The 26508-nt window shown below is 50.9% G+C and overlaps 1 protein-coding gene across 6 annotated transcripts in view; it reads right to left on the bottom strand.

Annotated features, from left to right (window-relative positions):
* Positions 1–26508, bottom strand: part of slc35f4 (solute carrier family 35 member F4) — a 277382-nt gene that overhangs the window by 37324 nt on the left and 213550 nt on the right. For 3 of the 6 annotated variants that reach the window (XM_072489456.1, XM_072489464.1, XM_072489480.1), the window contains 2 exons: positions 3115–3230; positions 165–286 (listed from right to left, as the gene is read on the bottom strand). In XM_072489456.1, the coding sequence (XP_072345557.1) occupies positions 165–286; positions 3115–3230 (238 nt within the window). Of the gene's footprint in view, positions 1–164; positions 291–3114; positions 3234–26508 lie in introns of those variants that run through there. The other 3 variants (XM_072489489.1, XM_072489472.1, XM_072489490.1) reach the window with 3 other exon arrangements.

The raw sequence follows: 26508 nt of genomic DNA, 5'->3' as shown, positions 1-26508 counted from the left end.
GCTTGTAAAAAACGTGGTTTAGCAAAATTGTGTGATAAAATTGACCTTGTCATGGTCACATTAACCTGGCACTGAGTGCCAATCTTAAGAGATAAGAGCCTTTAACCCCAAACCATAGAAGTGATTACTTTTTCGGAGTTGCAATTTGGTGCATTATTATTTACCTTGTATAATGCTGATGTGGAGGCAGATCCAACAGCCAGTGCTACTCCAATGATTGAATCACCGTGGAAACCATCTGCATATGCCATCATCACAATCCCAGTAATTGCCATGATTGCAGCTACTATCTATTGCATAGGGAGAGGGGACGGAAAGAGAATCGAAAATGGTTTAGAAATGCTTTAAAAAAAATCTTGCTGGATTAAAGTGAACAAATCTCCAAGGTACCTTAATAACAACCGTAAACAACTTTGTCCCAGTATTTCCAAATGTTCATATTTTTCTATAATCCCCATGCAGATGCCAGTTTTAGCTAATGACAATACATTGATGCGAATTAGCATTACACATGAATGGATTGTATTAATTGGGAAAGCCCATTTCAATTTACAGATTTAATTTCAATAATTTTAGCTGTTAACAGAAATTCTTTTTTTCGGGTTTCCCCCAGAGATGGGGAATGGTGTAAATTCCAAGATTAAAAGTAACATTTATTGGCAGTATTTGAGCGTAGGAACCTCCTATTTGCTCATTATATTAAATTGCTTTGAACCAGTTTTTCATACAATTATTCCCATCCATACCTCAGGATATGTTCTACTTTACTAACTTGCGTTACAAATGCTTTGCACAGGTAGATCTAGTCAAAAACCTGGCACAAGTTTGGTGAGACTGAACTCTACCGTATGCTCTTCCATGGCACTTTTGAATTGGCTTCCCTCCAAAACATATAGTGAGCGAAACTGATCCTTTGGACTCCTGCTCGTTTCAGTGTTCAGGCAGTGCTCAAAGTACCAAATGAATATTTTATTATTTAATTATCTTTTGCAAAAGGTCACATGACATAATTATGAAACTAGCACTTAATTAAAATTTTATTAAATTTAATGAAAAATAACATCCATGATTTTGCTCAGACTGTAAAGCTACCTTCTGCTGCTGGCATGCTGCACGAAGCAGCAGTACAAGCAATATGCCGCAGGTTAACTATCCATCCTTTTACTTGAAGAGGTGTAAATTCCCCATAAACTTGAGTTACTGCCGCCTGTGCTACTTACATGGCTGAGTTGAATGTCAGTTACCAACACTAATGTGCTTGTTTCTCTCGATATCTAGAGCACCACTGATAACACAGCATGGAAGCAAGTATTGCATTGACACTTAGAAAGAGCACAAGGATATCAAAGGATAAGGGGCGGGATTCTCCGACCCAATTGGCGGGCGCTGGCATGAATCCCACCCCCGCCGGTTGCCGAATTCTCCGGCACCGGATATTCGGCAGGGGTGGGAATCGCGCTGCGCCGGTTGGCGGCCCCCCCCCCCGGCGATTCTCCGGCCCGCGATGGACCGAAGTCCCGCTGCTGGAATGCCTGTCCCGCCGGCAAGAATCAAACCACCTCTCTTACCGGCGGGACAGGGCGGCGCGGGCGGGCTCCGGGGTCCTGGGGGGCGCGCGGGGCGATCTGGCCCCGGGGGGGTGCCCCCACGGTGGCCTGGCCCGCGATCGGGGCCCACCGATCTGCGGGCGGGCCTGTGCCGTGGGGGCACTCTTTTCCTTCCGCCTTCGCCATGGTCTCCACTATGGCGGAGGCGGAAGAGACCCCCTCCACTGCGCATGCGCGGGGATGCCGTGAGCGGCCGCTGACGCTCCCGCGCATGCGCCGCACGGCAAAGTCATTTCCGCGCCAGCTGGCGGGGCACCAAAGGCCTTTCCCGCCAGCTGGCGGGGCAGAAATCAGTCCGCCGCGGGCCTAGCCCCTCAAGGTGAGGGCTCGGCCGCTCAAGATGTGGAGAATTCCGCACCTTTGGGGCGGTGCGATGCCGGACTGATTCGCGCCATTTTTGAAGCCGGTCGGCGGACATCGCGCCGATTGCGGAGAATCCCGCCCAAGGTCACAACATATAAGGAGTAGGGTGCATAAGGGCAAATTACGTAACACTCACAAATTATGCAGAATATTGATGTGCATCATCTTTAATTTTTAAAAAAATCCTTTAATACAACCTCTGTGAAAGCAGAGAACCATTAATAGTTATGAAGTTCACAGGTTGTTACACAAAGTGAGAAACATCACCGTTTAAATAAGAAATAACATTAACCTTTAGTTTCTGAGGTAGATCAACAGAGATCCTGGCCGGGATTCTCCGAAGCCCCGGCCAAGGTGGTGACACCAGCATCAAAACCGGCACGAGCAACGCCGGCGCCCACGGGCCTCCAGGCCCAATCATTCTCCCCATTCTCAGAGGCTAGAAAGCCAGCCCTACACGGCCGATGCAGGTCCGCGCATGCGCGCCATGGCCGTCTCCGCGCTGGCGCATGCAGGTGGGCTGCCTTCTCTGCGCCGGCCCACAGGCAACATGGCGGAGCCCTACAGGGGCCCGGCGCGGAGGAACATAGGCCCCCCCGGAAATAGCGCGCCCACCGATCGGTAGCCCCCAATCACGGACCTGGCTGGGGGTCGGAGAATCCCGCCCCATATTCTCCATTCTGGAAACTAAGTGCTCCCGCCAGCGTAGGATCACTCTTGGGATCCGCGGGCATTAGGGGCGGCACCCAGGATTTATACCCTCTCCTATTCCATGCAGATTAATGCATGGAGGGAGGCACGCGGGATTCTGTCGGAACCTTGGTATTTTGAGCGGGCGGCGTGACACAGAGGTCCAATGGCTGGTGCCCCTTCCTCCCATAATGCAAATCCTCCCCCCTCTCCCCAGGCAAGTAGGGGAACCCTCTCTCCTCCACTACAGGAATAACAGCTCACCCCCTCCCGCATCACGCACGCATGAGGGTGACCCAACTCCCTCCCCACCGACCCCGCAATCAGACCTCCAACAGAGACCCCCCCCATCAGAGACTCTCAACAGATCCACCCCGCACCCCCATCAGACTCCTGCCTGAAAGCTGATGAGCAGACCAGGGAGTAGGGTTAAAATTACTGCATTTTCACTTACCCTTTCCCAACGTTTCCTGCCTCAGACAAAAGTGTTTAAGTGTGCAGCTGTTACAAGTGTCAGAGGCTTCCTTGAAAGTCCAGTAAATTTCAAACCGCTTGAAATCCCTTGACAGCCTTTGAAATGCAAAACTTCCGTTCAATTTCACACAGCAATATATTGCATTGGCCAGTTATTAACAGTTTCATTACACCAGAGACAGCTTCTCAGTGCATTGTTTGTTGATTGTTCCTTGAATCCATTACCCTGCTTTGATGCTAACCAAAATGTTTGTAAGCACTCTTGCTATGATTGACAGCTCCTCACCACATCAAAAGCTAAGTGCTTTGGCTTCCACTTTTTCACAGCAGAGGGCCCTGGGAATGGGGAAGAATGCCGGTGACAAATGCCGGATGGGGGGCGGGTGGAATGCAGACGATGATTTTCAGTTTTCGGGGGGAGGGAATGTTCCCAATACGTCCGTCGTGGGGGCTGGGGGCCATTAGTTACAGTGTTGATCAGGGCGTCCTTGAAAGATGGTGCCTCGATCAACTTGCAGTGAATAAGGGGCCTGAACGGGGAACTCACGGCCGAGGTGGCACGTAGCTCCGTTTTAGACAGTGGGGAGCTCCACTTGCCAGAACTCCCCATTGTAGCGACAGATCTCCGAGGCCCCCTGAACAATCCCCAACCTCCGCCCCCCCCCCCCCCCCCCCCCCCCCCCCCCCCGCCCGAATGCACAATGGGACAGTCCTCAGCACCCTCCCCTCAACCCCCAGACGAGCAGCCCTGGCCCAATCACACATGTGCACAAAATGCCAGCTTGGCAGTGCCAACATAGCACCTTGGCAGTGCCCATGCCAGCTCGCAGTGCCAGGCTTGCATGCAGATGGCATTGCCAGGGGCCAGGCTGGCACTGCCAGGGTACCCAGATGGCACCTGCCTGTGCCAGTGCACCACCCTGCCCAAAGAGTCCCCAGCGAGTGCCATTCCATCTGATCTCCATTTGTGGGGACCAGTGCTGAATGGCACTCACCCGAGATCTCTGAGGCAAAGGGGTTAAATCTCAAAGCCTCAGGTATCTCAGGAATCTGCACATTAGACTGAGGCTTATTGCCTCGCTCTAATATGGAGATTTGCCAAAACATGATCCTGCCCATTGTGGGTGGGATTCACATTGCAACGTCTCGCGAGATTGTGTTGAATCTCCTGATGCGCTGCGAGCCAGGTAGATCTCAGGAACGGGGTCTCCCGGCTTTCAACGGCCACGCTGTGCCGCGGCGAGCTGCTTTTCAGGGGCTAGTGTGGCCATTGGATCGTGCCCTTAGATTGGGATTCTTCAGTGAGAAGCTCTCCAAATAAATTACTATGTCTGGGTTATTTGCGTTCTGGATTGTTCCCATACACCCGGTGGAAATCGCCTGCGATTCCCGCCTAAAATGACGCTTTGTCATTTTTTGGGAGAATTAAGACCAAGGGGTTGCTTATTTAAGACAGAGTTGAGGAGAATTTTTCTCTCTCAGAGGGTCATGAGTCTTTGGATCTCTCTTCCTCACAGGTCAGTGGAAGAAAAGCCTTTGAATATTTTAAAGGCAGGTCTATGATAAGCAAGGAGGTGAAAGGTTATTGGGGGTACAAGATTATTGGGGGGTAGGCAGGAACGTGAAATTGAGGTTACAATCAGATCGGCCATAATCTTATTGAATGACAGAGGGCATTTACATAGAATTGTTTGCATAGATTTACATAGAATTTACAGTGCAGCAGGAGGCCATTCGGCCCATCGAGTCTGCACCGGCTCTTGGAAAGAGCACCCGACACAAGGTCAACACCTCCACCCTATCCCCAGTAATCCCACCCAACACTAAGGGAAATTTTGGACACTAAGGGCAATCTTTCATGGCCAATCCACCTAACCTGCACATCTTTGGACTGTGGGAGGAAACCGGAGCACCCAGAGGAAACCCACGCACACACGGGGAGGATGTGCAGACTCCGCACAGACAGTGACCCAAGCCGGAATCGAACCTGGGACCCTGGAGCTGTGAAGCAATTGTGCTATCCACAATGCTACCGTGCTGCCCCAAAAAATTCAAAGGTCTCTTCTTCTAATTCGTAACAGGTATATTTGAAAAAAGTATATTGTATTGAACTATTTTCAGTGTTTTCTCAGAAACTTTCTTCATGCAGTTTAAACTAATACACTGACAGATTCATAATCATCCCAGAGCAAAAGAGAGGAGCCATTCATGGCCTTCATAGCAAGGAAGGTGATTCATGGTAAATGTTCAACAAATGATATCTGCCAGTTATTGTTTCTTTGCGAAGGTAAAACTGACACAAACACCATGCCAGCAAATGTTTTTCTATCTCAGTATGCCTTTGCTGTTTTGATACCATCAAAATGCTATTGGAAGGTGGCTGTTGTGAGCTGCAGATTCATGACTTATGGTTTTATTAATAATGAAAACTCAAATAGTTCTCAGGATTTTTGAAACTACAAATTGCCCAATCCTGTGAATTGCCCTGCTGTATCTGCATGTAGATTGGGAATGCCCTGAACTACTTGAATCCCCAAAAGCATTGTTTTATGTGAATTCATTCTCACAAGGTTCAGGTTAGCACATCCTGGCCCCACAGTTTCTCCCTGTAATCTGTTCAAGAATAATGAGTACTATAGCATCCACCATTCTGAAGCAGACAAAACTTCAACATCAATCATGTTGCATATTTTATGAACACTTATTTATATCTAGTTTACAAAGGAACACATATAAGGTATCCTTAAGTAAGAGTTTTATAGTTTAGTGAAAAATTAGAAAATAATTTTCTTCTCAATCTATCATTACTGGGTTTTTTTGACAGACAATTTTGGCAACATTTCACCTGCCTGCCTTTGGAATAAACTGTGAGTGTTTTTTGTTTAGTACAGATACAGCAGAACACTGACAACGCATAAGTGGTGAAGAAAATGCTGAACATTCTTAAAATAGTGATGAAAATCTGTGAAAGGAAATGCTGTGCCATATGTCTGAATAATTTGCCAATGCTTAGTGATTACAACACTCAGCATATCAATCCAGCCAACAGTCAGAGTGATTTGTGGATTTGCAGATCAGGAACCAGTTTGAAACATCAGCAGTAAAATTGTCTCACTATGAATACTAATGCTCAGCATTTTTCACTTGCCAATTATCATACTTGCATTTCAATGGGCAACATGGTCTAAAATGTAGCTGGTGCATTGAAGGTCACATACTGCTGTGGATATATTTGCTTTTGTCTAGATAGACATAGTTGACATTGTCTGGTTGTGAGATCTGAAGAGTGTGTTTGCATTTAAGTCATGACTTACTGGTGTCAGAGCTGAGGAAAAAGGAAAACAGACTTTAAATCTGACCCATCCGATGTGGACAGGATAAATTGCCATTAACATGGCAAGAATCAACTTGCCGCACATTTCCTGCCAAGAATCCGCCAACCACCATTTTGACATTGGAGCTGAGTCTGGTGAAAACAGGCAGGTGCCTCATTAATAGATGTATAATACAGGGAGCCATTATGTAATTAGGGGCCCAACGCCACCTTGCTGAGTAAAACCTTGCTTCACAAACTGACTGACATGATTGAAAGTACTCTTAAGGGGCACTTGGCTGCAAGCACTCAGGTCTTTGGAACCTCTGTGTTTATTTCCAAGGAACTTCTGAGCTATCTCTATTCTTGGAGTGGAAGAATGCTTGGCCTCAGTAACTGCTGTGGAAGGCCTTACTCAGTCAATGAGGTCTAAGGTCAGGAATCACTTTCTTGGATATAAGTTAGCAACACTGCATGAGGAGGCGGCACCTCACCAGGAAAACTATTGCCGAGCTGTACAGCTATTCGGAACAGGTCCTGCTTCTTGTCCGTCTATGCTTTGCCAATTTGGCTCAAAGTCGCCACAGCCTTATTCTTTTCGCTTTAGGTTCCTTCCATGCTGCTACAGGGATCATCACACACCTGTTCAGCTCACAGCTGCATCAAGTAGGTCACCAATACCCTCTGTGCCAGAGTCAACCAATTCCTTCCTTTCCCCATGGACGCCAACAGTCAGGATAAGAGAGTTCTGGGATTTGCAGCGATTGCTGGCTCCCCTCACATCAGGGAATAATCAACTGCACTCAAGTAGCTGTAGGGTACCAGAAGGCAAGCTATCAACTTACATCAACTGGAGTGGCTTTCACTCCATCAATGTTCAGCTGGCACGGTTCACCTCAGACAGAGCTTGGTAGGTTCGATAGTAGCTGCCACAATGCTTTCCTCCTACGACATTTATCCATACCAGATTGTCCACCCACCCAAGGACAGAAGAGCTTGAGGACATGGGGCAACCTCCTTTGCACATGGCTGAGGAAAGATAACCCTCCGTAACCCCACCGGAGCATCTCGGGTACAATCTCAGCCATTTCTATAATTGCACATCGCTGTGGTGAGTGCGACTGGTGCCACAGAATAAATACAGAAATTCAAGTGTTTTACGACAGATAGGTCTCACTGCCATGGGAGTGGAAGGGCAAAAAACTGGGGTGGAACCACTTTTTTGTCGGTTCCAATCCCTTTCAGGCAATTACACCTACCAGCGACAGAGGTGGCCAAAAGCATTTTCTGCACCATCACTCCACACAGCTCCCTCCCACACCCACACATTACTCCTGAGCTTTATGGCCAGCAGTAAGTGAGCCTGCATGAAAGACCATTTGTAAGCCCCACAATACCATACCCAAACAACAATCAATCTGCGTGAGCAATGGTAATTTGGATACCATCAGACCATCGAGGGAGCAGCATATAATGAGGCTTTGACGGTTAGAACATTTCTGCCAGGCCAGCCGTTCCCTGTCTAACGCGGTCGCAAAGTACTACACCAAAATCATGAGGGACCACAGCCTATGTGCCCAATAGAGCAACAGCAGAGCTGTGGGAGCCTATCCCTTTTGCTTAAATAACTCCATGCCCAGAATTTAGGATAGTTTCAAAGCAAGGATAAATGCAACATAAAAAGGATAATAGTTTGACAATAAATCAGCACACTTATGCAGAAAGGCTTCAGGATGGCTATAGTGGAAATGAAAATTGTGACACTGGTGCAACAATGTCCATTTGGGGCTGGGACAGGGTCGGTGAGTTATTTAATTCATTGGCAAAGGTAATAATTCAACGTGAATTATACTGCTTTCTCGTATTATTCCTGCAAAGCAGTGACCCAGGTAATTCAACATATCTTTACCCAAACCAGGGTTACTTTTTTGTTTTTTAAGAACTATATACAGTTTTAAGTAAGATATATTTGTATTTGTGGGTGTTAGGTGCATGATATAGCTTTAGGTTTACTATATATATTGTTTTATTAGTCTGTTAAGCAAGGTGAAACCTGGGTTTGGTTTCATTCTAGACTTTACTTTGAGATTGATCTGGGAAGTCTCCAGGCCTTGTTTACATACATGCATTTTTAATGAAGTTTTGCGACTCTTGAGCTGAAGAGAAGGTTACCAAGGGGTTAGTAGTTTAGAGAAGTTAAAACAAAAGGTAGAAAAGAGCCTGTGCTGTTGCCCGGCATCAGGGGATCAGAGAAAAGACCCACAAAGAGACAGGGAGATACAAGAAAAAGCAGTTTTAGTTTCCATTGGAGTGGACATACCACAGAGTGAAGATAGGAAAGTCTAAGCCTCTCTCTCTCTCTCTCTCTCTCTCGAGCTGAAAATGATGCCAGACTGTTGGAGAAATTAATTTAATGAACTCATATGTATTTCTCTGAAGTTAAAGTGAATTTAGAGTGAGTTTTCTGGATCTTAAGGGAGATACCAATTGTGGACGTACGTGAGTGTTCAGAAATTGGAAAAGGAACATCTTGGCAACTGAACTAATTGGTGGAGAAATAATAGTACTTCGTCACTGGCGTGTTGGGCATGTAAGGATATTGCTGAGATAAAAGGACAGCATGAATTTGAATAATTTTTTTCTTGATGTCTGTGTTGAAATCTTTCCAACCTTTTTTTGTTGTCTAGTGTAATATAGTTAATGGGCGAAATTCTCCCCCAACGGCGGGATGCCCGCCGACTGGCACCAAAGCCGGCGCAAATCAGACGGGCATCGCGCCGGCAAAAAGGTGCGGAAGTCTCCGCATCTTTGGCGGCCTAGCCCCAACATTGAGGGGCTAGGCCGACGCCGGAGGGATTTCCGCCCCGCCAGCTGGCGGAAATGGCGTTTGTTTCCCCGCCAGCTGGCGCGGAAATGCGGCGCATGCGCGGGAGCGTCAGCGGCCGCTGTCAGTTTCCCAGCGCATGCGCGGGAGCGTCAGCGGCCGCTGTCAGTTTCCCGCGCATGCGCAGTGGGGAGAGTCACTTCTGCCTCCGCCATGGTGGAGGCGGTGGCGGAGGCGGAAGGGAAAGAGTGCCCCCACGGCACAGGGCCGCCCGCGGATCAGTGGGCCCCGATCGCGGGCCAGGCCACCGTGGGGGCACCCCCCGAGGTCGGATCGCCCCGCACCCACCCCCAGGACCCCGGAGCCCGCCCACGCCGCCTGGTCCCGCCGGTAAATACCAGGTTTGATTTACGTCGGCGGGACAGGCAATTCCTGGGCGGGACTTCGGCCCATCTGGGCCGGAGAATCCAGCGGGGGGTCCCGCCAACCGGCGCGGCCGGATTCCCGCCCCCGCCCAATCTCCGGGAGCGGAGACTTCGGCGGGGGCGGGGGCGGGATTCACGGCGGCCAGCGGCCATTCTCCGACCCGGCGGGGGGTCGGAGAATGACGCCCAATGTTTCTTGCTTAATAAATTTATCTTTTTATTAAAATGTCAACAGCTGACTCCTATGAATCTGTTCAGGCGAGCTGGGGGAGGGGAGGGGAGTGGAGGGGGCCGAGCTGGGGGAGGGGAGGGGTGGGGAGGGGGCCAAGCTGGGGGAGGGGGCCGAGCTGGGGGAGGGGTGGGGAGGGGGCCGAGCTGGGGGAGGGGAGAGGGGGGAGGGGAGGGGGGCCGAGCTGGGGGAGGGGAGGGGTGGGGAGGGGGCCGTGCTGGGGGAGGGGGCCGAGCTGGGGGAGGGGAGGGGGCCGAGCTGGGGGAGGGGAGAGGGGGGGGAGGGGAGGGGAGGGGGCCGAGCTGGGGGAGGAGCTGGGGGAGGGGAGGCGGCCGAGCTGGGAGAGGGGAGGCGAGGGGAGGGGGCCGAGCTGGTGGAGGGGAGGCGAGGGGAGGGGGCCGAGCTGGGGGAGGGGAGGGGGCCGAGCTGGGGGAGGGGAGGGGGCTGAGCTGGGGGAGGGGAGGGGGCCAAGCTGGGGGAGGGGAGCGAGGCCGAGCTGGGGGAGGGGAGGGGGCCGAGCTGGGGGAGGGGAGCCCAGCTAAAAAGAAAAAAAAAATGAATCTGTTCAGGAAATACCCTCCACAGCTCCTTAAAAAAAAAAACGATCTATCAAGCTAGATTCCATTCTAGGATCGGACTTGTCCAGTAGTAACATCAGCTAGAATCATACCACATTTGTGTGTCAGGCCACCTAGAGGTGGTAGCTACAAGATCCATTCACAGCAGCAGTATCCCATTTGTGCTGTATGTCAGGGTTACAGACTGTCTGATCCGGAAGAGTATTCCCTGCAATCATGTTTAAAAGTTTTTTAAAGGTTTGAGAATGAGTACCTTCCATATTCCCAGCACTTTGAAATGATGCACTGGATAGGTCTATATTATATACAGCAGGCTCTGAGCACACAATGTTAACTTGATTTGAATCACACTCTAGGTGGTGTTAAATACAAGTGATGTGGGATCAATTCCTCTGGATTTTACACTGAAATTGGCCCATTATTGGACAGCAGTGTTGAATGCAACGTTTGCACAACAGCAGAATGGGAACAGCTTCATATCAACGCCAAAACTCCAGTACAAGTGTATTAATACATGGCTTCATTTTCACACTGAGCGAAAAAAAACTTTTAGAATATTTATTTCTTGGTGCAGTGCCCCAAATTTGAGTTCCTCACATTGAAAAAGAGTGTACGGCTCCATTGGTTTGTTTGTTACTTTGGAAGTTTCTTTGGCAATGTGACGTCAGAGAGCACACTGCAAACAAAGTGGGTCTATATAGCTCAATACTACACTGTCACAGTTACAAAATGTTAATAGTGTAAAATGGCAGATAACATCCGGAATTCTCCGGCCGTTGGGATTCCCTGTTCCCGCCTGCAGCGCATCTCCGCCTGCAGGTTTTCCGGCAGCGTGGGGCAGCTTCAACGGGAAATCCCATTGACAAGCGACGGGAGTAGAGAATCCCGCCGCCAGCGAACAAAGCGCCGCCGAGAAACACACGGCCGGGGGACCAGAGGATCCAGCCCATTACTGCACCATAAATACATGTGAAAGGATCACTAAGGTGATTAAGAAGGCAAATGGAATTTTGTCCTTCATTGCTAGAGGGATGGAGTTTAAGACTAGGGAGGTTATGCTGCAATTGTATAAGGTGTTAGTGAGGCCACACCTGGAGTATTGTGCTCAGTTTTGGTCTCCTTACTTGAGAAAGGACGTACTGGCACTGGAGGGTGTGCAGAGGAGATTCACTAAGTTAATCCCAGAGCTGAAGGGGTTGGATTACGAGGAGAGGTTGAGTAGACTGGGACTGTACTCATTGGAATTTAGACGGATGAGGGGGGGATCTTATAGAAACATATAAGATTATGAAGGGAATAGATAGGATAGATGCGGGCAGGTTGTTTCCACTGGCGGGTGAAAGCAGAACTAGGGGGCATAGCCTCAAAATAAGGGGAAGTAGATTTATGACTGAGTTTAGGAGGAACTTCTTCACCAAAGGGTTGTGAATCTATGGAATTCCTTGCCCAGTGAAGCAGTAGAGGCTCCTTCATTAAATGTTTTTAAGATAAAGATAGATAGTTTTTTGAAGAATAAAGGGTTTAAGGGTTATGGTGTTTGGGCCGGAAAGTGGAGCTGAGTCCACAAAAGATCAGCCATGATCTCATTGAATGGTGGAGCAGGCTCGAGGGGCCAGGTGGCCTACTCCTGCTCCTAGTTCTTATGTTCTTATGTATCTATGTACATGTTTCCATTTCATAAGCATTTATATATGCAAAGGCACTGCCCAAACAAAATGCAAAAGCACGATCAATTCTATTGACAGATCCTACTCAAATGGCTTCTAACAAAATAACCCAAATAACAATTCAAACTAAAATCTATTAAAGGAGGGAATCATACAATATAAATTGTTATAGAAGATTACCACAAAGATTAAGTACTGGAAGTTAGCAGATATGGAATTACAACTTTGTTAGCTCTCAAAAGTGGTCAGAGGGATTGCAGTCACTGAGTGGAATGCGGGCAACATGCCAATTCTGTGTTGCCTACTCATTAGATTAAATTTTCCATGCAGCCAGTACGTCCTGCACTGTTCATTGGCTACAGGTATAAGTAGGGGGCCCAATACTGTTCACGATGTGCACTTCGTATAGCTGGTCTGGACTACTTAAAGGGGAGGTATATTGCCGCTGCAGCTGGTGCGGGGAGTGGTTCCACAATTGAATTTATCCGAGGGTAGAGACCAATGAAAAACCATGGGATAGAGCAATCCCCCAAACTCTCTCCTCATCAATGTTTTCAATCCCTGTGGATTATGTGGAAAGCAGAAGAGATGTCTTGTATCCTTTGGGGAGCCAGGTGGCCTTCAGGCACAAAAAGGCAGTAGGAACAGATAGCCACAAAGATCAATGCTAGGAGTACAGCTCCAAGGACCTGCGTGTGGAGTCACAAGGAGTTTAATAATCTCTCATAAGTATTTAAGGTCAGTGAATCATAGAATTTACAGTGCAGAAGGAGGCTATTCGGCCCATTGAGTCTGCATTGGCCCTTGGAAAAAGCACCCCATTTAAGCCAACACTTCCAACCTATTCCCGTAACCTAACCTCACCTTTTTGGACACCAAGAGCAATTTAGCATGGCCTAACCTGCACATCTTTGGACCGTGGGAGGAAACCAGGGCACCCAAAGGAAACCCACGCAGACACAGGGAGAACGTGCAGACTCCGCACAGACAGTGACCCAAGCCGGGAATTGAACCTGGGACCCTGGAGCTGTGAAGCAACTGCGCTAACCACTGTGCTACCATGCTACGCTTCAAATGCATCTTAAAATGCCACATCTCATCAGCTGCATCACTAGCTTCATCCGCGGCACAATGTGACACAACCCATCACTCTCCTACCAATAACCTTCATCAATAAAATCCCATATCTAACATTCACCTCACCATCACATTTAGCATTGTTGCGAGTCTCACACCCACATCTCAGTTTGCACACAGTCATCAATTCAATCACAACAGCCACATCAGCCAAACAGATTGTATAAAACCCCCTGAAATGCTTCGCTCTCCCTTGCAGAACAAGGTGGTGCCCAACTAAAGGTGTTATGAATGAACCAGAGAGGGAGATGTTTGGATGCATGTTCTAAGCACCCCCACCCCCCATGCAGGAAACAGGCTGCCCATTATGGGAAGGGTCAGTGTTGAAACCAGGCCACCTGCAGTGCTGAAGCCATTGAAAATGAGGCCTTCCATTCCTTTCTCTTTACCCCCTCAACCCATCATCTCCTATGACTGAGAAGCTGCTATTGTCTGAACATGCACGTCTTAATTTTTCCTCTTCCCTCACCGCAACTCAATTTTGTCTATTTTTCCATTCCGATATCCAAGGTATCCAAGGGAGTGGAGGAAGAGTAAGATAGAAAGAAGAAGATATACTGCCACTCGATTGCACACTCATAGCCACTAGCTTAATACTAACACTGCATCATTTCAAGCAGATATCTGTATATGGTGACACACTGGGCACAAGTGCACTGCAATCAAAGTAGGAGGAAAATACAGATGCTAGCTCATTAGTTCATATACTAGGACTGCGTTGGAGGACTCTGGAGAGGACTTTGAATGGCCAGGCCACACGAGAAGGCTGATGTCCCCAAATGCTTGATGCAGCGGAAAGTCTACCAGAAAGCCTGAGTTCAATTTTAAGGAGTACTGAGGGATTCAGCACCAGCTTCGATACAGCAGCAGGATGTCTTGCTGCATTTATACAGGACATTGGCGAGGCCACACCTGGAATATTGTGTGCAGTATTGATCTCCTTATCTGAGGAAGGTTTACCACGCTGATTCTTGGGATGGTGGGACTGACGTATGAGGAGAGATTGAATCGGTTAGGATTGTATTCTCTGGTGTGCAGAAGAATGAGGGGGAATCTCATAGAAACCTATAAAATTCTAACAGGAGTAGACAGGGTAGATGCAGGAAGGATGTTCCCGATAGTGGGTGTGTCCAGAACCAGAGGTCACAGTCTGAGGATACAGGGGACACTGTTTAGGACAGAGATGAGGAGAAATTTGTTCACTCAAAGAGTGGTTAGCCTGTGGAATTTGTTACCACAGGAAATAGTTGAGGCCAATAGTTGTGGGATAGATGGAAATTTTGGTCAATTGGATAAGTAACTGGCTATCACATAGAAGTGGTGGTGGATGGAAAATTTTCAGACTGGAGACCAGTTACCAGCGGTGTACCACAGGGATCAGTGCTGGGTCCTCTGCTAGTTGTGATTTTTATCAATGACTTGGAGGAGGGGGCTGGAGGGTGGGTCAGTACATTTGCTGATGACACCAAAATTGGTGGAGTAGTGGATGAGGTGGAGGGCTGTTGTAGGCTGCAAAGAGACATTGATAGGATGCAGAGCTGGGCCGAAAAATGGCAGATGGAGTTTAACCCTGATAAGTGCGAGGTGATTCATTTTGGTAGAAAACATTTGAATGCGGATTGCAGGGTCAACGGCAGGGTTCTGAGGAATGTGGAGGAACAGAGAGATCTTGGGGTTCATGTCCACAGATCTCTGAAGGTTGCCACTCAAGTGGATTGAGCCGTGAAGAAGGCTTATAGTGTGTTAGCGTTTATTAACAGGGGGCTTGAGTTTAAGAGCCGCGGGGTTATGCTGCAACTATACATGACCCTGGTGAGACCACATTTGGAGTATTGTGTGCAGTTCTGGTCGCCTCATTATAGGAAGGATGTGGCAGCATTGGAAAGGGTGCAAAGGAGATTTACCAGGATGCTGCCTGGTTTGCAGGATAGGTCTTATGAGGAAAGGTTGAGGGAGCTAGGGCTTTTCTCTTTGGAGCGGAGGAGGATGAGAGGCGACTTATTAGAGGTTTATAAGATAATGAGGGGATAGATAGAGTGGACGGTCAGAGACTATTTCCTCAGGTGGATGTAGCTGTTAAAAGGGGGGCATAACTATAAGATTCAGGGTGGGAGATATAGGAGGGATGTCCGAGGTAGGTTCTTTACTCAGAGAGTGGTTAGGGTGTGGAATGGACTGCCTGCTGTGATAGTGGAGTCGGACACTTTAGGAACTTTCAAGCGGTTATTGGACAGGCACATGGAGCACACCAGAATGACAGGGAGTGGGATAGCTTGATCTTGGTTTCGGACAATGCTCGGCACAACATCGAGGGCCGAAGGGCCTGTTCTGTGCTGTACTGTTCTATGTTCTAAAACATTATATATTTTCAAGAAGCAGTTAAATATAGCACTTAGGGTGAAGGGGATTAGGTTATTGAGTTGGATGATCAGCCATGATCATAATGAATGGCGGAGCAGGCTCAAAAGGCCAAATGGCCTCCTCCTGCTCCTATTTTTCTATGGGCGCGATCTTCCCAAAAGGAACAAAGTTCCCGAGCACGTAGAGCTGCGTGTTTCCGGCAATCGCAGTGCCGAGAAGCACATGGCTATTCAACGTTACTCGCTTTGAATAAGGGGCCTAATTGGGGAACATGCGGCCGAAGCAACACATAGCCCTGTTTTTTACAATGGGGAACTCCGCTCGCTGGAACTCCTCGTAGCAAGAGATCGGAACGCCATTTTTATTTTAAAATTAATTTAGAGTACCCAATTCATTTTTCCAATTAAGGGGCAATTTAGCGTGGCCAATCCACCTACCCTGCACATCTTTGGGTTGTGGGGGCGAGACCCACGCAGACACAGGGAGAATGTGCCAACTCCACACGGACAGTGATCCCGAGCCAGGATCGAACCTGGGACCTTGGTGCCATCAGGTAGCAGTGCTAACCACTGTGCCACCGTGCTGCCTTGAATGCCATTTTTCCACAATAAAAATCCACAATAAAAATCCCCGACCTCCCCCACCCCAGCCTGAATGCAACCTGTGCAGTACAAAACCAGTTCAAACTCAAAGCGAAAGTAAAACCAACTCCCAGAGCCACAGCCCAGCTCCACCCATACGATGACATCACTGAAGCCATGTGATAAGACAAAACCATTTCTTAAAGGGACACTCTATGACACTCCAGGAATGGCTTCTCCTGCCATTCCAGGAATCAGTCTTATAAACCTTCCCTGCACTCCTCTTTAGCAAGAGTATCCTTCCTCAGATAAGGAGACCAAAACTGCACACAATAATCCAAGGCCCTGTACAATTGCAGGAAGACATTCCTGCTCAGGTACTCGAATCCTCTCACGATGAAGGCCAGCATACCATTTGCCGTCTATACCGTTTATTGCACCTGCATGCTTAGTATCAGTGACTGGTGAGCAAGGACACCCAGATCTTGTCACACATTCTCCTTTCTCAATCTATAGCCATTCAATAATAATCTACCTTCCAGTTTTTGCTACCAAATTGAATAACCTCACATTTATCCACATTATATTGCATCTACCATGCATTTTCCCACTCGCTCAAAATCCAAATCACACTGAAGCATCTCTGCATCCTCCTCACTGCTCACCCTCCCACCCAGCTTTGTGTCATCTGAAAATTTGGAGTTATTACATTTTTAGTTCCTGAAACTAAATCATTAATATATATTGTGAATAGCTGGGGTCCTAGCACTGATCCATACGGTATCCACTAGTCACTGCCAGCCATTTGGTAAAAGACCTGTTTAATCCTACGCTTTGCTTCCTGTCAGCGCCGGTGCTAGCCCCTCACCGGTACCGGAATCGGTGGAGGGTCGGCGCCGAATTTCCTGTCAAGAAAGTCAACATATTCTACGCTGGCGTCAGCACTTTGTCTCCAGAACCAGGTTTTTTTATCCATCCAAATACACTACCCCAATCCCATGCGCTTTATTTGTACACACTAATTTCTTAACTGGGATTCAATCAAAAGCCTTCTGAAAGTCCAAATACCGCATGCACTGGGTCCCCCTAAACAACTCTACTAGTTACATCCGCAGAGAATTCCAGTAGATTTGTCAAGCATGATTTCTCTTTTGCAAATCCATGCTGACTCTGTCCAACCCTGCCTGTTTTCCAAGAGCTCTACTTTTAAATCTTTCATAATGGACATTTCCCCCACTACCTATATCAGGCTGACTGGTCTATAATCCCCTATTTTCTCTCCACATCCTTTATTAAATATATACATTTGAGATGATGATCACACTATTTTGTAGCCTTGGATGTCTCATGTGCAAGTGCTTCAAGTCTCAGTGATGCTGCAGTACAGGTTCGGCCAGAGAGAGGGGGCGGGTTTCTCCGTTGCCCGACGGCGAAATCGTGATCGCGATGGGGCGGAGAATCGATTCCGACACCGGAATCGGGGCCGGCATCGGTTTGATGCCGGTTTGCGATCCCTGCCCCCTCCAAACTGGCATCATCGTGATGTGCACAGTCGCAATGCCGTTGGCGCCTCATCGGCCGGCCCACGTACGATGCTCCACCCCCGATAGCCCGAATTCCCGACGGCGCGGGACACGTGTGGTCCCAGTGTTTGTGAACCCGGCATGCCGGCTGCATCCAGCGCCGCCACACTCGGCCGGGATCCGTGCCACTGGCCGGTTGGGCGCGTCTGTCAGGACTGGGGGGAACTGGTGAGGGGTGGCCGGGGGTGGGCTGAGGGGTCACGGTTGGCGGGTTAGGTTTAGCGCATGGCCGATGCCATGTTGTACGGCGCGACCGGAGCAGGTCGTCAGCCGTGCGCATGCGTGGCCCGGGACCCAGCCACTCTCCGGCCATTTTCGGCACGGTTGCCGGGTTTTTCAGTCGCCGCCGGTGCTAGCCCCTCACCGGTACCGGAAGGGGGTCAGCACCGAATTTCCTGTCGTGAAAGTCGACATATTCTACGCTGGCGTCAGCACTTTGTCTCCAGAACTGAGACTCCAGCCCTGGCTCTCTTTCACCACAAATGGTGGATGGATTCCCAAGCAGATGCTATGGGGGTCTGGGGAAAGAGAATATCAATACCACAATTAACACCCTCAGGATGTGGATGTGGCTGGCCTTACCCAGCCAACAAAAGTGGGAATGATATCTCTTTGGATGAAAGATTGCTATACTGCCCCACAACCAACCTTGCCCCCTGCAATCCCTACCCAGCAATTCCTCACTGCCACTCTCACCCCCAGCAATTCCCTCCCAGCATTTTACTTTGCCCCTGCACCTTTCCGCCTCCCCTCATCCTCAGCTCCCTCAAAAAACCTCCCTCTCCACTCCACATGTTTCTCCTCCAATCTCATTGAGCCACTGCACCATAATTTCTCATTCTAATCACAAACTCACCTCCTGCTGTCTTCATAACAGGCACATACAGCACTAACAACTTTAAAACATCTCACTCTTCTGCTAATTTTGTTCCAACATTTTACATGAGCCACTTTGCTGCATCTCTCTCTCTCTCTCAAGCTGCACACAGCATGGAGCTTCAACACACCTCTGCTCAACCTATTACTCACTAACTCTATCGTGCAAGACAAGCTGGCTCATAGGATCAGAACCAAGAGCGGACGAGCTTCAATGCAAGCTATTGATCTGATGGAAGACAAAGCATGAAGATCAGTGATGCGGACAATAGAAAAAGCAGTTGGGTCAGCAGACTTTTAATAATCTTTATTGTCACAAGTAGGCTTACATTAACACTGCAATGACGTTACTGTGAAAAGCCCCTAGTCGCCACATTCCGGCGCCTGTTCAGGTACGGAGAGGGAGAATTCAGAATGTCCAAATTACCTAACAGCACGTCTTTTGGGACTTGTGGGAGGTACCGGAGCACCCGGAGGAAACCCACGCAGACACGGGGAGAACGCACAGCAGTGACCCAAGTCGGGAATCGAACCTGGGACCCTGACGCTGTGAAGCCATAGTGCTAACCACTGTGCTATCGTGCTGCTCAGGCTCAAAGCAGAATAGGAAGATATGTCTCATATTTCTCCCTTTTGCTTTCCTCAATCAATCACACACATAGATCTTGTGGTAACTTGCTCCTGCTGAACCTACCCATTATTTGCTGACCTTTTCCCCTCTGCCATTTCTTCAAATTACCTCCCATAAATTGGGTCCTGCCGCTCAAGCAGTGGCGAGGGAGCTGCGCTCATGAAGATGTGCATGTGCTTTTACTTGCTCCACCTTTCTCAAGCGCCAGCACGGAGATCAACACCTCAGGCAGGATCTTCCAGCCCCTCCCACTGGTGGGATCTTCCAGTCCTGCTCAAATCGATCTCTTATTTCCCCAGATGTGAGGCAGACAAGCCATGCAAAAGCCCGTAGACTTTGGTGGGACCGGAAGATCCTGTCAGCGGCCAATGGCTTGCTGCATTCGCTGCGGGAAAACCCGTCACAGTGGGAGATGGGAAATCCCAGCAGGATAGATAGTGAGCTATAGGCATCTACATTGGGTAAATCACTCAGCACCCACTGAGCTTGTGGATAACTGCGGAGGGGACAGTTGACGAGAGGAAATGCTCAGGCCCAAGATCTGTTTAAGAGGATGGCGTGCAGACCTCAGTGACCCAGCCTTTAAACAAAAATATACTCCATATACTCAGGAACCTCTCAAAGTATTGGACTGCCTGCCTAAGAGCTGTCATACCATATCAGGGACTATGGGGCATCTCACTTCCAGCTTCTGTGCTAAATTGACGCAAGGCATCAATGCCCCACAGTCTAATATTCCACGAGCAATTGTCCCAATGGTCATCACAGCTGAACCCACTGTCCAGGAGTATGTGGCAGCACGTTTTAGTGTCCATTCAGTCCCTTGTCACCCATCTTCAAAAGTCTGACAAAATGCATTCAAAGAGCCTTCAATCACATTACAGATCTCTACCAGCCCGCTCTCCCAAGATCATTGGAGATGTTTAAACTGCATCCTCATGGAAGTGGCAATGTGCTATGGGAGTGGCTTTGCTGCCTTCTCTCAGAATAATAACATGCCTAATCCCCTGCCATCTCAGTAAATATTCTTCGTCTTTCCAGATAGATACCAATGATCGGACTACTTGCACGTTAGTGCCCTTTAAATACCACCAGAAATGTCCATGTCCAAAGCGTATTGCTCCGCAATACTGATCAAGCCCACAATTATTGGGAAGTTCCAGCAATGAGTTTTCACCAAGTTAAAAATCTGAAAATGGCATCAGGGTTCTATGAAAAGAATTTGATTTGCATACTGTAATGAGTCTCCTGCTTCATCAGGCAGCTAATCTGTCCATTTAAGTCCAGACCCCGATAGAAATGGCGGTGGGAAAATGGGAGGCAGAAATGGCTAGACTCTGCTCTTAAATTTTCAAAGCACCACCATCCACCTCCCCTGCTCGAAAACAGTGACAGAAAATCGGACTGAATCATAGTGAGGACTGCCTTGTAGTGTGGTAGCATAATCATTATGCTATTAGACTAACAATCCAATAGCCTAGACTAACGATCTGGCAATGCAAATTTAAATCCCACCATGGCAGCTAGGATATTTAAGTTCATTTGAATAAATATTGAATAAAAATACTGGCACCAGAGAGGTGCTAAATGAATATTTTTCGTCAGTATTCACACAGGAAAAAGACAATGTTGTCGAGGAGAATACTGAGATTCAGGCTACTAGACTAGAAGGGCTTGAGGTTCATAAGGAGGAGGTGTTAGCGATTCTGGAAAGTGTGAAAATAGATAAGTCACCTGGGCCGGATGGGATTTATCCTAGGATTCTCTGGGAAGCTAGGGAGGAGATTGCTGAGCCTTTGGCTTTGATCTTTAAGTCACCTTTGTCTACAGGAATAGTGCCAGAAGACTGGAGGATAGCAAATGTTGTCCCCTTGTTCAAGAAGGGGAGTAGAGACAACCCGGTAACTATAGACCAGTGAGCCTTACTTCTGTTGTGGGCGAAGACTTGGAAAGGTTTATAAGAGATAGGATGTATAACCATCTGGAAAGGAATAATTTGATTAGAGATAGTCAACACGGTTTTGTGAAGGGTAAGTCGTACCTCACAAACCTTATTGAGTTCTTTGAGAAGGTGACCAAACAAGTGGATGAGGGTAAAGCAGTTGATGTGGTGTATATGGATTTCAGTAAAGCATTTGATAAGGTTCCCCATGGTAGGCTACTGCAGAAAATACAGAGGCATGGGATTCAGGGTGATTTAGCAGTTTGGATCAGAAATTGGCTAGCTGGAAGAAGACAAAGGGTGGTGGTTGATGGGAAATGTTCAGACTGGAGTCCAGTTACTCGTGCTGTTCCACAAAGATCTATTTTGGGGCCACTGCTGTTTGTCATTTTTATAAATGACCTGGAGGATGGCGTAGAAGGATGGGTGAGTAAATTTGCAGATGACACTAAAGTCGGTGGAGTTGTGGACAGTGCGGAAGGATGTTACAAGTTACAGAGGGACATAGATAAGCTGCAGCGCTGGGCTGAGAGGTGGCAAATGGAGTTTAATGCAGAAAAGTGTGAGGTGATTCATTTTGGAAGGAATAACAGGAAGACAGAGTACTGGGCTAATGGTAAGATTCTTGGCAGTGTGGATGAGCAGAGAGATCTCGGTGTCCATGTACATAGATCCCTGAAAGTTGCCACCCAGGTTGAGAGAGGCATACGGTGTGTTAGCTTTTATTGGTAGAGGGATTGAGTTTCGGAGCCATGAGGTCATGTTGCAGCTGTACAAAACTCTGGTGCGGCGCATTTGGAGTATTGCGTGCAATTCTGGTCGCCGCATTACAGGAAGGATGTGGCAGCATTGGAAAGGGTGCAGAGGAGATTTACCAGAATGCTGCCTGATATGGAGGGAAGATCTTGGGCGAAATTCTCCGTTATCGGCGGAAACTCCGCCGATCGGCGCAAAAAACGGCGCAAATCCCACTTGCGTCACGTCATAAAAATGGGCCGATAGTCTGCGGCCCGAAATGGGCTAGCAGCGACGTAACGGGATCCGCGCTTGCGCAGTGGTTCACGCCGTGCAGCGTCATACACGCTGCACGGCGTGACGGCTCATAAGGCCGCGCAGCTCCCCCCCACCCGACCGGAACAGCCAACCGCAACACCCGACTTGATGGCTGGCCGTCGCTCAGCCCCGAGGTTCGAGTCACGCGATGTGGAGGCGCTCCTGGATGCGGTGGAGCAGAGGAGGGACGCCCTGTATCCCGGGCACGGCCGCAGAGTTGCCCCACGCCACAGCCGGCGTCTGTGGAGGGAGGTGGCAGAGGCCGTCACCGCTGTGGCCCTGACACCAAGGACAGGCACCCAGTGCCACAAGAAGGTGAACGACCTCGTCAGAGCAGGCAGGGTGAGCGTCCCCCATATCCCCTCTCCCCCAAATCCCCCCCTCCCCCATATCCCCCATATTCCCCCCTCCCCCATATCCCCCCTCCCCCATATCCCCCCCTCCCCCATATCCCCCCTCCCCCATATCCCTCCTCCCCCATATCCCCCCTCCCCCATATCCCCCATATCCCCCCTCCCCCATATCCCCCATATTCCCCCCTCCCCCATATCCCCCATATCCCCCCTCCCCCATATCCCCCCTCCCCCATATCCCCCCTCCCACATATCCCCCATATTCCTCCCTCCCCCATATCCCCCATATCCCCCCTCCCCCATATCCCCCCTCCCCCATATCCCCCATATCCCCCCTCCCCCATATCCCCCATATCCCCCCTCCCCCATATCCCCCATATCCCCCTCCCCCATATCCCCCCTCCCCCATATCCCCCCTCCCCCATATCCCCCCTCCCCCATATCCCCCATATCCCCAAGTGAATCCAGCCCTAACCTTAACCTCTGCAATGCACGCGCAACCGATGGCGTGCATTCATATACCTGCCTAACACTGTTGCCTTTTACCCCTGCCACCACCCCCCCCCCCCCCCAGGAGAAGCGCGCACACAACAATAGGGAGCATGTGAGGACTGGAGGAGGGCCCGCTGATGAGAGGCCACTGACCGTACACGAGGAAAGGGCCCTGGAACTGGCTGGCGGACCTGACGACCGGGAGGTTGCTGATGCAGAGGTCGGGGCCCCACGAGCAAGTGAGCCACCAACAGCCCGTCCCCATATCCCCCCTCCCCTATATCCCCCTCTCCCGTATCACCTGATCACTGCCTGATGTCTAACCATGCATGCTTCATTGTGTATCGCAGGACCAAACGTCCAGGCACCCATCCCCGCAGATGCAGACCGCCCGCAGGATGCCCCTCCGAGACCACGGGAGACGGAGAGACCCGAACCCTCCAGCATGCGACGCCCGCAGGATGCCCCTCGGAGACCACGGGAGACGGAGAGACCCGAACCCTCCAGCATGCGACGCCCGCAGGATGCCCCTCGGAGACCACGGGAGACGGAGAGACCCGAACCCTCCAGCATGCGACGCCCGCAGGATGCCCCTCGGAGACCACGGGAGACGGAGAGACCCGAACCCTCCAGCATGCGACGCCCGCAGGATGCCCCTCGGAGACCACGGGAGACGGAGAGACCTGGAGCAACAGGGAGACGACACCCCCGTCACGTGCGGGAGCGACCACCCAGCGATGAGGGGGGCAGCCACAGGCCCCCGTCACATCCGAGCCAGGACACCACTACCCAGGACACCACTATCCAGGACACCCCTACCCGGGACACCACTACCCAGGACACCCCTACCCGGGACAGCACTACCCGGGACAGTACTACCCAGGACACCCCTACCCGGGAAGACGAAATACCGGACAGTGACTCAGAGTGGATGGGTGGAGACGAACCCCCACCCCAAAGTGCCATGGACTCAGAGTGGGACGAAGAGCACGACACAACGCCACTGCTGTCACCAACACCCTCCACCATCGCAGAAACACTCACCACGGTTGGGCACTTTAGTGATGAGGCGTCTGGTACACTCACTGGTGCGCACAACACAGCCGTCCCGGTACAGCAGGTGGAGGTAGGAGCAGCAGAGGGACCGGGCGGTCGGAGGGCAGCCCAGGCCAAGCGAACATCTGCCGCCCAGATGGATCCCGGGTTCCTGCAGTTACCACACCCACACATAGATCCGATGCAACCACCGACACGGAGACGAGCGAATAGGGTGACGGGTGGCTTGCGGCGGCTGCGGTCGCAGGTGGAGGAGTCCACCCGCGTCCAGGAGCTGGGAGTGGTCCCGGTCATGCGTGCCACCCAGGCTGACACCGCACGGGTGGCGTCCGCGGTGGAGGCAATGGGTGCGACGGTGTCAGACATGGGGAACGGTTTGCGAGGCCTGGGGCCTTCCGTGCAGGCGGCGTCTGTGGCCCAGGAAATGGCTGCCCTCTCACAGGAGGCCATGAGCCAGTGCCAGCGCCAGATGGCAGAGGCGCTCAACGCCATAGCCCAGTCTCAGCAGGCCATGGCCCAATCTCAGCAGGCCATAGCCCAGTCTCTGCAGGCCATGGCCCAGTCTCTGCAGGCCATGGCCCAGTCTCAGCAGGCCATCGCTGAGGGCATCGGCGCCAGTGGCCATGTGCGAGCTGGCGTCGCACTGTCGCAGACAGGGTTCGACAACCCCCTGGGCTCCATGGCTGCAAACCTGCAGACCCCTGTCGATACCAGCACGGGCCTCCAGGACTGGCAGCGCCAGATGTCGGGGGCGCGTCGGATGGCCAGTCCGTTCGCATCCCCCACCCACGTAGAGGCCTGGGGGCCATCGGGCACCCCGAGGGAGGAGGAGGTGGTGTGGTCCGTCCCGGCTCCCTCTGTAGGGGAGGTCCCGGTACACCGCGACACCTCGGACTCCCCCCCTTCCGTCCCAGGTGCATCGGGTGGGCAACGGGCAGGACAGGCTGGCAGCTCGCCATCCCAGTCGCCCGGGCCGCAGCCTGGCCCATCTAGGCCAGGACGCCCCAGGAAACGGCCGCCAAAGGGATCCAGTGTCAGAGGGCAGGAATCACAGGAGTCCACCTCCAGTTCTGCTGTACCGTCTGGGGAACCACGTAGACGTAGTCAAAGGGCCCGTAAGGCCAAACAATTAGACACTGAGTAAGTTGGCACGGGTGCAGGGCACAGATGAGTTTTAGGCGCTAGGGCACGTGCATGAACTCCTTTGGTTATTAAAGTCAATGTTACACCTACCGAAGCTGCCTTTGTGCTCTGTCCAAAGTGTGCGGGGGTGTCATGTACGTTGAGCGCAAGTGTGTGTGTGAGGGGTGGTCTTACCTCAGCCCCAGGTGAGTCTGCCCCCTTCCCCCTGGGCCGCCATCAACATCCCCCGGGCAGAGGACGGGACCGTGCGCTGCAGTGTCACAGCCGCATGCAGGGATGGTCCGGGTGGATGGTGGTACTGTGGCCATGGGTCAGACATAGTCCAACGATGTAGAGCCAGGAGCTCATCGGAGGCGGGCTGTCATCATTCTCCATGGCCTGCGATAGACACGCGTCCACCCGCAACTGGGTGAGCCCGGCCCGTTGTGCCGCCGGTGGATCGGCAATTGGGAGTGGGGGGGTGGTGTGCATGCGGGTGGGGTGTGTGGGGTTGGGAGGGGGGTGATGGTGCTGGGTGGGGGGTGTGGGTGGTCGGCTGTTGTCATGGTGTGCGGTCTGTGGCCATACTACCCGATTCCCACGCCCATCTAGTCAGTGAAGCGGGCGTCTATCAGTCTGTCCCGTGCCCGCTGGGCCAGCCGGTAACGGTGGACAGCCACCCGTCTGTGTCTACCCCGTCTGCCCTGACCATTGCCCCCATCCCCCTCATCTGGGGAGGACTGGGCCTCTTCCTGCTGCTCCTCCACTCCGCCCTCCTCTGCCTGCGGCACATCGCCCCTCTGCTGGGCTATGTTGTGCAGGACGCAGCACACCACAATGATGCGGCCGACCCTATCTGACCGATACTGGAGGGCGCCCCCAGAGAGGTCCAGGCACCTGAAACGCATCTTCAGCACGCCAAAGCACCTCTCGATCACTCCCCTTGTCGCTACATGGGCATCATTGTAGCGGTTCTCCGCCTCATTGCGTGGCCTCCGTATAGGCGTCATCAGCCACGATCGCAATGGGTAGCCCCTGTCGCCCAGCAACCAGCCCCTCAGCCGGGGATGGCGTCCCTCGTACATGCCGGGGATGGATGACCGCGACAACACGAATGAGTCGTGTACACTGCCTGGGTAACGGGCGCAGAC

This window comes from Scyliorhinus torazame, chromosome 2, assembly GCF_047496885.1.
Source record: "Scyliorhinus torazame isolate Kashiwa2021f chromosome 2, sScyTor2.1, whole genome shotgun sequence".
Lineage (NCBI taxonomy): Eukaryota > Metazoa > Chordata > Chondrichthyes > Carcharhiniformes > Scyliorhinidae > Scyliorhinus > Scyliorhinus torazame.
The sequence above is the reverse complement of the archived record's forward strand: the minus strand, read 5'-3'. Positions and strand labels throughout refer to the sequence as shown.